General features: G+C 40.7%; 1 protein-coding gene across 1 annotated transcript in view; it reads left to right on the forward strand.

The window, feature by feature from the left end:
- Nucleotides 1-13,807, forward strand: part of col5a2a (collagen, type V, alpha 2a) — a 43,927-nt gene that overhangs the window by 10,177 nt on the left and 19,943 nt on the right. The window contains exons 2-7 of the mRNA XM_040148102.1: nt 11,121-11,342; nt 11,896-11,915; nt 12,029-12,061; nt 12,172-12,204; nt 12,504-12,557; nt 13,639-13,731. Of these exons, the coding sequence (XP_040004036.1) occupies nt 11,121-11,342; nt 11,896-11,915; nt 12,029-12,061; nt 12,172-12,204; nt 12,504-12,557; nt 13,639-13,731 (455 nt within the window). The remainder of the gene's footprint in view (nt 1-11,120; nt 11,343-11,895; nt 11,916-12,028; nt 12,062-12,171; nt 12,205-12,503; nt 12,558-13,638; nt 13,732-13,807) is intronic.

Genomic DNA, 13,807 nt, shown 5'->3' on the forward strand with positions numbered 1-13,807 from the left:
AAAAACAAAATGGGGACGGAGACGAAACTGGAGACCATCTCGGATTGGGATCACAGGACGCCTGTCAACGTGTTGTCGTTCCGGCCCAGGAGCACTCACTAGTTATTACTACATAATACATGGCTACTCAGTACTAATATGTTGGCCCATGCCTGATCTCAACGACACACCTGTAACGTATCGTGGCTGTATCTTTCTCGGTTGTGATGCTATTGTGTGTGACAAAATCTGTCCACAGTCAGACAGACAAACTTTGGCAGGTGGTAACACAGCATGTGACAAATTAAAGGAGAAACCTGAATAAATGAGTGGAGTAACATGAGGAATGCAGATGTTTCCACACAGGTGCACTGACTGGTACAATTAGGCAGTTAACATCCCATCATGCTCTGTGGCATGTGTAAAAATACCGCACAGGCCGAGCTGATTTTGAGATCTACGTGACTCTGAAAGAGGATTTGTTGTTGGGGGCGTGAACGGCAGGAGCTTCAGTCACAAAGACTGCTCAGCTGGCTAATGATTCAGTAGGAACAGTGACTAAAGCGACATCTGCATTTAGATCTATGGGAAAGACTCAGTAAATAGGGTTAGAAATTGTGCTCGACAGCGCACATTTGATGACATTGATGTTCGTCCATTAGTGCGACATGAAGGGAAAACAGAAGAGCGACTCTTCCTCAGGTGACTGACAATGTCAGTGCAGGACGTGATCAGACTGTGTCAGCAAGAACAGTCCGTCAACAATTACATAGAGAGGGATGTTATAGTAGGGTTGCAGTTCATAAACCCCTCATTACAAAGATGACTGAACATTTCAGAGCTCAGTGCTGCAGAAACCACAGGAACTGGTCTACAGAGATGTGGAAAAAAGACTTGGCATGGTTTGGGTCCACTTGTCCCCTTAGAGGGAAGGGTCACTGCAAATCAATACAAAGTTGTTTTGAGTGACCACCTTTATTCTATGATTAAACATTTCTGTCCTGATGGGAGTGGTCTCTTCCAGGATGACAATGCCCCCATCCATAGGGCTCCAGGGGTCAGTGAATGGTTTGATGAGTATTAGAGTTGTGAATCATATTGTATGGCCTGCGCAGTCACCAGATCTCAACCCAATTGAATACCCATGGGAGATTTTGGAATGACATGTTAGACAGCGCTCTCCACCACCATCATCAAAACACCACATGAGGGAATATCTTTTGGAAGAAAAGGTGTTCATCCCTCCAGTGCAGTCCAGAGACTTGGAGAATCAATGCCAAGGAGCATTAAAGCTGTTCTGGTGGCTTGTGGTGACCCACCACGTTACTAAGATAATTTATACTTCTTTTTCCTTTAATTCATCACCCGTCTCTGTAAACAGATGCCAAAGTACTCATAACTGCCTCTGTGGTAGTTCCCGCTAGAGTAGGTGTCTGCAGGACCACATTTTGCCATGATGACACACACACACACACACACACACACACACACACACACACACACACACACACACACACACACACACACACACACACACACATATCAACACAGTCTCACAAAGTTAAAAAAATACCAGCCCTGCTGTTAAAGAGCAAGGGGGAAGAAACTGAGCGAGAAGTACACATTTAAAATGGATACAGTAAGACAGGAAAAGAGAGAAAGGAGAGCAGAAAAGAGAAAAAGAAAGGAGCATGAAGGAGAAGTCAAAGTGTGCTTTGAAAGGGATCAGGAGAAAGAAAGGAAGGTTGGAGAGCTTGACGAGGATATGAGAAAACAAAAGCTAATGCGAAAGAAAAAGTGGGATTTAGAAAGGAGCCTCCGGCAGCCATTTGGTTTGAGGAGAGGATGAGGCATCCTTAAACTGCTGTAGCACTGAGGTCAGACAAAATGTGGAGGCAATAAATCTCTTTTGCCTTTGGGTTTGCTCCTCACCACTAACATAGGATGTCTCATAAAACAATTCAAAGTCCTTCCCCACCTTAAGAATGATAAAGGTTGAACCTGTGCATTCCATCATTTGACTTCTGCAGGTCAGCAGATTGTTAGAAATGCTGTACGTACTGTATACTTTTCATAAAGGACATTGTGTTGGCGTTTGTTGGATTTCTGTGGTTTGATATCTAAATATGTGCATGATAGTGTTGTCCGATGACTGTTCTGTTGCTATTGTACTGATTTAGCAACTCTGCACCTAGGAAATGGTTAGCAAGATGCTTTGTAAATGCAACCACCTTAATCATCAACCATCCGCGATAATGTTCATGTACTCTCACATAATCAAATGAGATGGAGAGATAAGCGCGAGAGAGAGCGACATTTTGTGCCAGCACCCCAGGCTGCACTCGAAAAGGCAAACAGATGTGTTCGGCATGCCTAAAAGTGCAGAGCATGGACTTTAAGGCTTTTAACTGTTGGTTAACCGAAAAAAACACATTTTCTCACTTACCCCTTCTGTTATCTAACCACACAAATAATTTTAGATTAACTGCTAAAGATTTGAATTATCGGTGTCTGAGATTACATAACATGTAACATAACATGAAAGTTAACTGTTTGCTGTGTGGGACATTTGAACTTTTGAACAAAAGCAACCTGTTTTGGGAGCAGTGTCCCTGCTAGTCTGGATAATTCACAGAGTACACTGTCAGCAGTTTTCACTGGGTGTCTGATTTTAGAGACAGATACTGTATATGAAAATGTTTGCAGTTCTTTCTGATCGGAAAGTATCTGCATAGCTTGAAACCATAGGGGTTACACGAGATTTGTTTGTCATTTTGTCTTTCACAAATTGTGGCTAATACTGCCTTAATGCTGACAACCATCTATGACAACCTCCATACAGAAGTATCCATTTCTAACACAGTATGCTCTATCTCGTGACTTTCTAAAGCCCTAGACCCTCCATGATGGGGATCAGGTAAATAGGGTAAATTTACTCACTCAGGTAAATTTAGTGTACAGTGCATAATATAATCCATGTTGAAACAGAGTACAGCTGACCGGTACAGTTTTCTTCTATCCAGTTGGTAGAAAGAGGCTCGAGTAGCCAGGAAAAGGCTCGCCCCACAGTCTAAGCTTGATTAAATATTTTAATCTCCCCTTTTTCATTCCCTAAGATGGTTATGAATAAATCCATAAGTTGTGATAGTAGTAGAAGACATGTATTAAGAGGACAAATACAAGCACAATAATGCTTGTACCATTCCACTCTAGTTACATCTACAGTATCTTGCTGTAGGAGACTATGTTTCATTGACATTTGTTTCTCACATGTAAAGCCCTGACACACCAGCCTTCATCGTGTTTCCCTGTGTTTGGATCATGCAGCTAGAGCATATTGTGCTGGAACAATTTCCTCTGAGTTCCTCTGTGTACAGTATCCACAGTTTATTCTTTCACATCTGGCTGCTTGCTCAGTTGATGTAAAACACCAGGGTGCTCTGACCCTTTGTATACGTTAACGCTCTGCTCTGATAAACTGGAATGTTTGACGTCATCCATTTTCCTTTGCTGCATACTTGCTTTTACACGAACCAGCCAAATGTAATGTTGTTTAGTCATATAAACACATTTAACAAGTTTATTAGAACTTACAAATGCATCAGCAGGGATTAGATAATGATAGGATATGGACCCCACAATGCCCCACATTGCAGTAAGTGCATGGAGCACGCAGCAGTTCTCTCCTTTTGCAGTAACACCGACTTCTCCTGTGTGTTATAAGTAACAGCAGCAGGAAATGTCAGTGTTTTATGGGTTTGATTATGTGGTCAGACCTGATGGCCAGACGGTCTGTACTGACGGATTCAGTAGTTTATTATACATTATTGCAGGTACATGAACTAGTTTTTGTCTAGTAAGTGAGTGAAGTTACAATTCACAAATTAAGGACAGGTGGTGCAGCACAATGCTCACATATAGTGAAATGTGTCAGTGTGTTTTATTTAGTTTGATCAATGTACACTGGAACCATCCTGAGAGGATATGAAAGCCATATGTTTGACAGTTTACCAGGACTTTGTGTAAGATTTGATTTCAAACAGATTCACCTGGTAAGGTCTAAAAGTCATTTAAACACTTTGTTCTGGACTCAGAGGAAATTTCACACTAACACAATAATAAAAACCATTTAGTTCATAATGTTTCAATAGGAACCCTCTTTTTTTAAGGCCAGTCTATTGGCTTGTACTGTTGTATGAATTCATGTATAGGTGTAGCAGTATAAGTCAGTTTTAGAATGTCTTCAGTGTGCGAGAGCATCTTACACTGAGATTGAGAAGACCAAAAGCCATGAGACCAATAAGTGTACTTTACTGTGGTTGTTCGAGGTTTGAGAACTGCAACATAAAAGGGACTGTGCAGTTTGATGGTCTAAGCATTACATTTCAAGTGAGTTATGATAAAATACTATAACTGACAGTAACTCCAAAAGGCAGATGTCTGCACCATATTTGACGCAGAAAAGCAGAGAAAACAAAACAGGCCTAAAGAATAAATGTGGCCACAGAGTAACCTGAACATAATTGGACATAAAGCCACATTGTTAAGTATAAAACAAAGCGAGGCCAGAATAATAATGCTCATGAAGACAAACATGTTCTGTGTTGAAGCAGAGTTTTTCACATGAAGCGATTTTATACCTGACCAGGAAAAGATTGCCCTAGTTTTGAACTTTGACCCTGACCTTGGTGAGAGCCTCAGGCCAGGCCAAAAAGGGTTTGTCCTTTGGCATTTGTAGTGAAGAACTTTCACTGTTTAGTATCTTAAATTTCCATTTCAACAGCTTGTGTTTTCCAGTTCTGTAATTACGCCAAATTATTCATTTTGGAGCACGCCATCTGTTGTGCAGCATACTTAGTTCATAATGAGTATACTCCCATGCTGTAAATTTCATTTTCCATAAGGCATGAAGACACAGAACCTGTTTGATTGGTACTAAAGATCTCTCTTTCAGTTATTGCTGTCACAATATGTCATGGCAGTGAAGGATGCTTGAGAATATGTGGCTGCATGCATAATCCATCTTTTAAATGTTGCCATGCAACCTCCCCCCCCACTCCTCATTTAATTTTGTAGGTCATTTATTTTGTAAGCAACTCTAAGATTCAGATTTGTACCGTAGTTACCATCTTTCATCTAAAACATAAAAGTTATTAGATGGAAATAGATCAAATCCAAGGCAACAGAAAGTAAGGATTCCATCAGCAGAATAGGTAGAGACGAAAGATGGTGGGGTGGGGTGGGGGGTTTGGGGTTGGGGGTTGGGGGTGTAATTTAGCAGGACCATGATCCTCCCAGGGCTGTGCTTGCATCTTTAAAGAAAGACCCATTGGAGATGGGGCCTGTTGATGGAAAAGCCTAGACATGTAATCAGCAAGCTACTTATTCATTTCAACTTTCCTGGCCTGAGCTTAGCACCCCTCCCTCGAGATACCGAGCTTTGTTTGTGGAAGCCAAGGTAAAGAGCATGTTCAAACTAGAGTTTTCTTTAGGATTTCAAGCCCTGTCAACATAATGCAGCATGTTCCATGCTTCAGAGTATTGAACAGACAAGATTGTTTTTTGACATATTAAACTCCTTGTGCCAGTCACTGAAAAAGCTACTCGGGTGTAGAATAATCAAAGGGTGTAGATTCACTATGAAGCAAAACGTGTGTTGACGTGTGAGCAAAGAGGTCGGTGTCCTTTTTCTTGACCCATTAAAACTCAGGCTTCGGGTTTGACTGACATTTGTGGAATGGTTGGTTTTATGGACGGCTTTATCAGTAGACCAGTCACAGGTTGAGCTGAAAGTCCTTTACAGAGGGGAGATTTATGTCTGGCCATGACACCAAACGTTTTAGAGCAGGAAAGTGCAGCTGCCGCAGAGCCACCCTCAGCAGCTTTAACTCATCTGCATCTGGAGCAGGAATCAGGCTGTACTCCTCATGGTATTAACCATGTCATTTGGGGCAAGTTAATCTCACTGTAATGAAGAACTCTCATAGAAGAGGAATGGAATCAAATTCTACATGTGGTTTGATTCCATAAACTTACCATCCAATGGGCACCATCTCTCTGAAAATTAGACAGTGTGGCCATCAGTTTTAGGCCTGCACTTGGTCCCGCTCATCTTTTTTTTTTTTTTTGCTAAAGGAAATGAGAGATCCAGTTTAAAATGACTCATTGTTTCCATAAGGTCATTTTCTAACCCCTCAACTTCTGGCTGTAATAGATTCTCCCCAAACACAGTATATTATGAGTATTTCCATATTAACCGGGGAAAATCCATAAACTATCTATTTTTTTTGCTTCCTCACATCTGCCAAGTACCTCACAATTGCGGCAATGCGATAGTCTGTTTCCCTGGTTTTGTCTCATGTTTGAGTTCTTGATGACTTCAGGGAGGATTTGGGGTTTTTTGTTATCTGGCGGATGTCTGTTGAACTGTACTAAATGATAGGTAAAGAGTAGACACATGAGTCATGTTGAAGAGCTCCAGACTCCATGTTTTAAACCAGGAGAGGAAACTGTCTGCCCTCTTAGCTGAGTAGTGGAAAATCCAGATCAAGCCGTCGGAGGGGAGCATGCCTTTTCACAGTTGTCACGATTAAACTCTGCCTTTACAGTGTCTGGAAAAGTGTGGAACCTACAATGAATTAGCTGAGAAGAGGGGAAAAAGTGAACGTCCCTCTCCTCCTCCTCCTCAAGGCTTGCGGTGGGGTTTTTAAGACTGCTCTGAAAACCACACTTCTCTTCCAGTAAATTTCAGACCCTCCTAACACGCACTGTTTGAATTCTCAGGAAAACAGGAAAAATCTCTCTCCAGCTACTTTGTCTCAGCACTGAAAAGGACAGATGTTACACACATTTTAACTCCTCTTCCAACAAAAGACAATCCAGTTTGTTTGAGGCTAAAGAAACAATTAAAAACATACGAACAAGAATTCAAATCCTGTCATTCATAGGCACTTAAAGTATTTCTAGAGCTTGCTGTTGTGAAACAAAATACCAGATTGTTATAGTAAAAAAAATACGTCTTTCCAAAAATTAAGATTCATGGGTAAAGTGAATGAAGAAAACAAAAAAGAGAAATGCACGCGTGCATTCCATGGAGTACTGGTTTTCATTTTAAAAGGCAACAATTCAGACAGTGGGATGTTACTGGCTGGAAAAAGGCTGCAAATTTCATGAATGGGTGAGTGTGTCTCTGTGTTAATGGCGGTAGGCAAGCGTGCTTGACCAGTTAAAGCTAAAAATAGACATCAATTAAAACCAAAGTGGAAGCGATATCTCTCCTTACATCTCAGACCAGCGTTCTGTCCCGAAAAGGATCCGATATTGCCTGTTTGCATTCATCTTGTCATTTACTGCCCTCTTGTGGCCGCAGTAGGCTGTTGTCTCTGAAGGCTAGGTCGACTACCAGCCGTTGCATCTGTCATTTCTGTCATTTTCGTGGCCGTGTCCCGTTGACAAAGGCTGGGGCTTGTCAAGCAGATGGGGGAGAAGCATTTTTTTTGGACGTTTGCGCACGTGCACCCGCGTCGACAGGTAGCTAGCTATAGCTAGCTACAGACAAACGTGCTTGTCAAGCTGACCTTGACTCTGCTTCCACCGTTCTGAGATCAGTTATGGTATTGCGCGCATTATTATACACATGCACAGATATGTGTGGAAACTGTTCTTGTGCAATAGAAAATTACTTCAACAGTATTTTCTTCGAAAGCATTAAGAGGTAGCAGGAGCAAGTAAACAAGCAAATTACACTGTGATTTCTCGTCTCAGATCAGTAAAAGGTGTCTGACTAATTACCTTGGTCAACATGTGTGAGGACGAGGAGTTAGGGTGTATTGTGGAGCAGCTTTTAGTAATTCCTCTTGCAAGGAAAGTTTACACAGAATTATTTATTCAATTTACATAGTCACAGTTAAGCATGTAACATAATACCCGAGCCTTTTCGTTCTGTGCTGCCTTTTAGTCATCGTATTTATACCTTTTCATTCCTCTTAATCAAGGTGTAGGGTTCTCTGTGCAAGGTCTTCAGTAAGTTTGAGAAGTTAGAGATTGCATACTGAGGCAGGAACATACAAGATCCTGCATTGTCACTGGAGTGTGTCATTGTCAGTTAGCATAGTAGTGATTTTTAGTTACTTTTCCTCTGTACAGCACATATGAAATTAATTAACGTCAGTTCAAAGGAATAACACTTGTTCAGCCAAGAAGGAGTGCAGAAAGGTGAAGATGTCCAGGCAGAGTGCAGCATGATGCAGGGGAGAGACTTTCAGCACAGGGAAGACAGGCAGCACAAAAAATAAGAGAGATTTGCCACTACTGCAGTCATGAAATGTATGTTTTGGTGTTACACAAATTGCACATTGAGTTGATGGTTTCATGATTATGACAAAAAACCCAACAACTTTATTTACACTTTATTGCAAGACTGCGTCACATTCTTCTTGCAATAAGTATATTTTACCATGAATGAGAAAAAAGGAAAGAAAAACGAATCAACAAAAAATGGTAGGAAAAAGAAATCTTGTCTTTCAGCCACCCATTTTTGTGAGTTTAGATGTAATGAGCTGGTGCATTTGTGCAGCATCCAAGAGTTTCCTTTAATTACAGGAGTTTCAGATGTCCCAATGATATCTTGTTAAGGCAAGTTTAAATGTAATTTATCTCTCACATCTTCCATCTAACTATACATTAACTTTGTTTGATCTTGTACCGAGAGTCTTGATGTGTCTCATCTGTTTTATCAGATTTTAGACAGAGGCATAGATTTCATCACTGCATATTCGACTTATGGATATATTGAAATGAATAGCACTTGTGTCCTTCGCTGTCGTTTTACTGTATTTTCTTAAAGGAATTCCTTGCAATCAATTAACTGCTTGATGCAGTGGGGTGTTGAGGGTGTATTACTGTCACATGGTATTTTTGCTACTACCAATGGGGGCGCCAAAGTTGAAATTCTTTATAAAGTAAGTTACCATTCATCTATAGAAAAGAGTGTTTTTTTATACACAGTTAATGATTATTGTTAACCTTCAAAATATGCTGCCTTAGTACATATTTTTAACCCTTTGATAACCAAATTTCAGGTATTTTGACGGAAAATGTATTAATGTGTTTATGTGGTATGCATTGTTATCAGACTTTTTCGTGTTTAACTCACCAATTTCATTGGTGCCAATGACATCCTAGTCAGCCTTTAACCCACACATGCTATATTGCATGTGTACAGTATAGTGGGGCATTAGTAAACTCCACTTGAAAGTTACATACAGCAGAGATAAACTGAGAACATCTCCAAAGTCATACAATCTGCACATCATATCTCAGTTATGTTATATGAATGTTTATGTTAATGTTTGCTTATCCTTGTCCCCGTTGCCTAGTTTTATCCCAATGCGTATCTTCGGCTACAACTGTTCTTGGCAATGTGTATAGGTTCACTGAGAGCCAGTAAAAAGCAGAATCAAATCCCTAGAGCGTGTCAACATTCATGGCCAAAAATATTCTGATCATGGCCTATACATTTTAGTTTGTTTTAGTCTGTTTTTTTTTCTTAAACAAGTGGGTAAAATTATACTGGACAAAATAAAGGTGGTTAGGTAAATTCAGTCCTTTCCTTTGACTAACGACTTAGCTCACTCAGTTGCCTTGTGGCAGACAGCTCCTTTCATAAGCAGACCTGCACTTCTACCTGATTGTTGCTGCTATTTGACTTTTCCTTGGAGGTTTTTCGACAGTGTAGAATGAGGTAGAATGAGGTCAGTTTTCTCCACAGGTTTGACACCATACTCTCCTAGTCTTTAGTGTAGCTTCTCTTGGGATAATACATCATTATGTAAACCTTCATCAGTCGTTAGGCTTCTCTCTGCAACTTCTTGCTTTCTGTAGCTGGTTAACCTGATTTACCTGCCGTCTGAAGCTCAGAGCTGCCACCTGCTGTTTATCATAGGAACAGGTAAAGGCTTCAGTGCCTCCTCTCTGCAAACCTGATACACGTGGGCTCAGATTACAGAACCCTAATGCGTCGGATGCCTGTTAAAGCCGGACACACCCCGTAGCAGACTGGTGGTCTCCCTCTACCTTCACTTCTTTGTTTTTACATACGGGAAAGAAAAAGATAAAGATGAATAGAACTATTTATGCATATTTTCAGGCTTGTTGTGGACTACATTTCGTATTGAGTTGTTAATAATCTGCTGCAAGTGTAAGCCACCATGGGCCACATTATTCTATGTTCAGTTACGTTCAGACACACATTGCAAAGCATAAAGGCAACTTTCAAACCACACTGGTTAATGTGACGTCTGGGAGAAAAAGTTGCTTCATAGGTGGCTGCGGGTTTTGTCTCCTGAACATGAATCAAGTTTTTGAGACGCTGCCTCTGGAGGAAATTATCTCATGTCTGATGGCTGCAGACTTCACTACAACAAAGGGCTACATTTTCCAGACCTGTTTTCTATGAGTCTTAATGCAGAATATTACACTCTAAAATGCAGGGTGCACTTGCATACAGAAAGTATATGTTGTTGTTTGATTGTCAGTATACCTTATATACAGCCTCCAGTGTGACTTTTTAAGACTTTTTTCCTTTTTTGGATTACTCGAGAACACCAGTTAAGATAAACCTAAGAATGTGGCTTTACAATTTAAAAATGTATCCTTTTGCAATATAAAACCCTGCAGTGGTACTACACGAGATATAAAATAACTGAGAAACTGATCCCCCTGAGGCAGCTACGCCACGGACGAATAAACAGTTTAATTTCCAGAGGCTGTGGGGACATGTTGAGACAGGCTTCACCCCCATGACCCTAATAGAAAACGGGGCTAATAGAAGATGGATGGATGATTGTTTCCTTTTTGCTTAACTGTCTAAAGGATTAAAAAATGGGATCCTTCCTTTTGGTCTGGTGAGGTTGAACACTTGGTCAAAAAGGTACATTTTGAACCTGTCTTTTCTGAAATCTCAGAAAATATGTTTATGCCTCAAAAGGATCATAACTAAGATTAGGTGTGCTCGGCAAACCTTTCGTGGATTAACAAAAATTTGAAAATTGAAAATCACAATCCACTGGTCTTTTTTGCTATTAACTGAAGTTACACAAATCTGATTGACGAAGAGTATCCTCCACCTCTGTGTGTTCCAGGAGATGACATGAGCTGCACGGTAGACGACCAGGTGTACACAAACAGGGACATCTGGAAACCAGAGCCATGCCGGATCTGTGTTTGTGACAATGGCAAGGTCCTGTGCGATGAAATACAGTGCGACGAGCTGACTAACTGTGAGAAGATGGTCATCCCTGAGGGAGAGTGCTGCCCTACCTGCCAGAGTGATTCACCCAGCAGTGGCGGGACGAGCACTTTCGGTGAGCCAGCAGTCACGCTCTGTGGTTATTTTTCAGGTTTAGTAGTGAAAAAACATATCTATGCAAAGGGAATGAATTTTAAATTTACGACTTTATACTGAAAGTGGAGGGCACATTCATTTGCTCAGAAGGCTTCACGCACCTTCGTTTTAACACAAACTTTAAAAGCCGCAAATGAGGACAAGCAATAAGTTCCAATCGAGAGTAACAACAATATCGTGACCCTGACAGATGTTTTAGTTACGAAAGGTTGTCAGTGAGCGGATCAATTTATCTGTCAGAGACACTGAACAAATTACTGCCTTTATGAGACTGCTGCACTCGGCTGCTAAGAATGAGTGACATCCAGTTGATTGTTTGAATTGACTAGTTCGTTTTTGTTTACCTTGTCTGACCTGCATAATGATGACAAATGGATCAGTCTATATCTGCTTCAGCATGTACTAAACATTCTCAGCTTTCATTGGGATTTTTGTGCCTATTGCTGACCAACTGATGAACTATGGTAGGATGAAGAAATAATACAATCTCTTATGCTTTTTCCTCAACTTAGGCGGAGGTAGGCTCTATAAGGTAGGCCACAGTGTTATGACATTGGATATTTCAGCTTTATTTTTTTTACTGATATTATCACCACCATGTAGGAGAAGATTGAAAGGTCTTGTCATTTCCGTCTGTTTATTCAGGGTCAGAAGGGTGAGCCCGGGGATGTCCCACTTGTAAGTGTTTGCTAGTAAATATAAAGATTTTACACAGGCCCTTAATATTAGCCAAAAAGGCTCAGTTTAAATTCAGGATCTAACTGGTGTTCTTGATGACTTCCCTGCAGGTGACTGGCATTAGAGGCCGTCCTGGACCTATGGTGAGAATTTTTCGATTTGTTGGTTTCTTGGAAGCTTCCTCAAATGCTTGTTAGTCTCGGTGTGACTGTTCAACTACCTGAATTGACACTAGATGGCATAAGAGGACAGTTACCTCCTGCATAACTTCACCTTAAAAGGACGTGCACACAACTGAATAGTCCCACAATCGTCTGAGTCACTGTGTCATTTTTAGCACCACACTGACATACAGCATATTAAAATACAGCACGTTGTTGTGATGCAATTGCAATGTCATCACTCTCAGATTTTTACTCGTTCTTTTTCTTGATTACAACAGGGACCTCCTGGCTCTCCAGGAGGAAGAGGACCACGCGGAAACAAAGGAAAGCCTGTATGTCACATCCACAAGTCTCCACAGAAAAAAAGCAGATCTTAAAGTGTCAGTAGATTATACTGACACACTAAACTGCCAAAGTGGGGGGCTCAAATGACGATCTCTTTTTGCCTGATGTCATCAGAATTGTTAAAGACATTATACATCTTTTAATATATGGCAGTACACAACGTGATAAACCGTAACAGCATTTAATGGGTTGACAGTGTAAATTAATCAGGGGCCGACACTTTAGAGTCCAGAGTTTAATCTCCTCAAATTTGGTGCAATCATGACCTTGTGTCTAAGTCTGTTTATTTTTATTTCAGTAATATTGCGTATTGAGTTTCTTAGCCTTCTCGCTTCATATGCAGCCTAATACAGTATAATGATAAATGTTTTTGTATATTTTTAATACACAAATGAAATCTTTAAATATAGTATCGTTTCCATATAATCCATTTGAACCTCCCTTCATGCTCTTAGCATTTCACATGACATCTGGGCTCTTTGATCACTGGGGTCATGAGAGTGACTTTATTACTCCTTATTCTGTCAAACTAGCCGAAGAGACCAAACCGAAAAAAACAAAACAAAACTGCTGTATAAAAACATTTTCTCAGCTCAAGGGCATGGGACTTAATGGTCAAAACGTAATGTAATTTGGAAAGCTGATGTATAATGTGCTTAGCAAGCAAAAAACGCGTAGCAGTTTGATGAATGAATGTGCCCCTCTTGGGCAGCGCAGTTGCGAAGTTGAGGCTGATTTATTAGACACGACCTCCTTCTCCCGTGTGACTCCTGTACAGACTTTACAGCTTATAGTTCATATACAAACAGAAATTAATCTGCATCATTTGTATCAAACTGGATCGACTGTACATCTTGGTCAAAGCACAGTATCATAGCTACACTGATTGTCTGATCAATGTACGTGTCAGCTTTCCACAAAATAAATAAAGTTATTCAATTTAAAAAAGAAAAAGTGTACCAAAGTGCCTTCATAGCCACAAAATAATGAATCAGTATCAGACTGAGCATAGTAATAAAATGGTTTTCGAACAAGTGAATCAGCATCTCTCTGTCTCTAACTTTTTAGGGATTGCGGGGTGCTGCAGGTTATGATGGAGAGCCTGGTGTGCCAGGTCAGCCTGGTGAACCCGGACCTGCGGGACATCCAACGCACCCAGGAGTGAGTCGTGCAGGGAGCGTTCTCACATACTGCAAACACATACATGCATGTACAAGCAAGCACAGGAAGAGCAAAC

The sequence above is a fragment of the Xiphias gladius genome, chromosome 16, assembly GCF_016859285.1.
Source record: "Xiphias gladius isolate SHS-SW01 ecotype Sanya breed wild chromosome 16, ASM1685928v1, whole genome shotgun sequence".
NCBI classification, from domain to species: Eukaryota; Metazoa; Chordata; class Actinopteri; order Istiophoriformes; family Xiphiidae; genus Xiphias; species Xiphias gladius.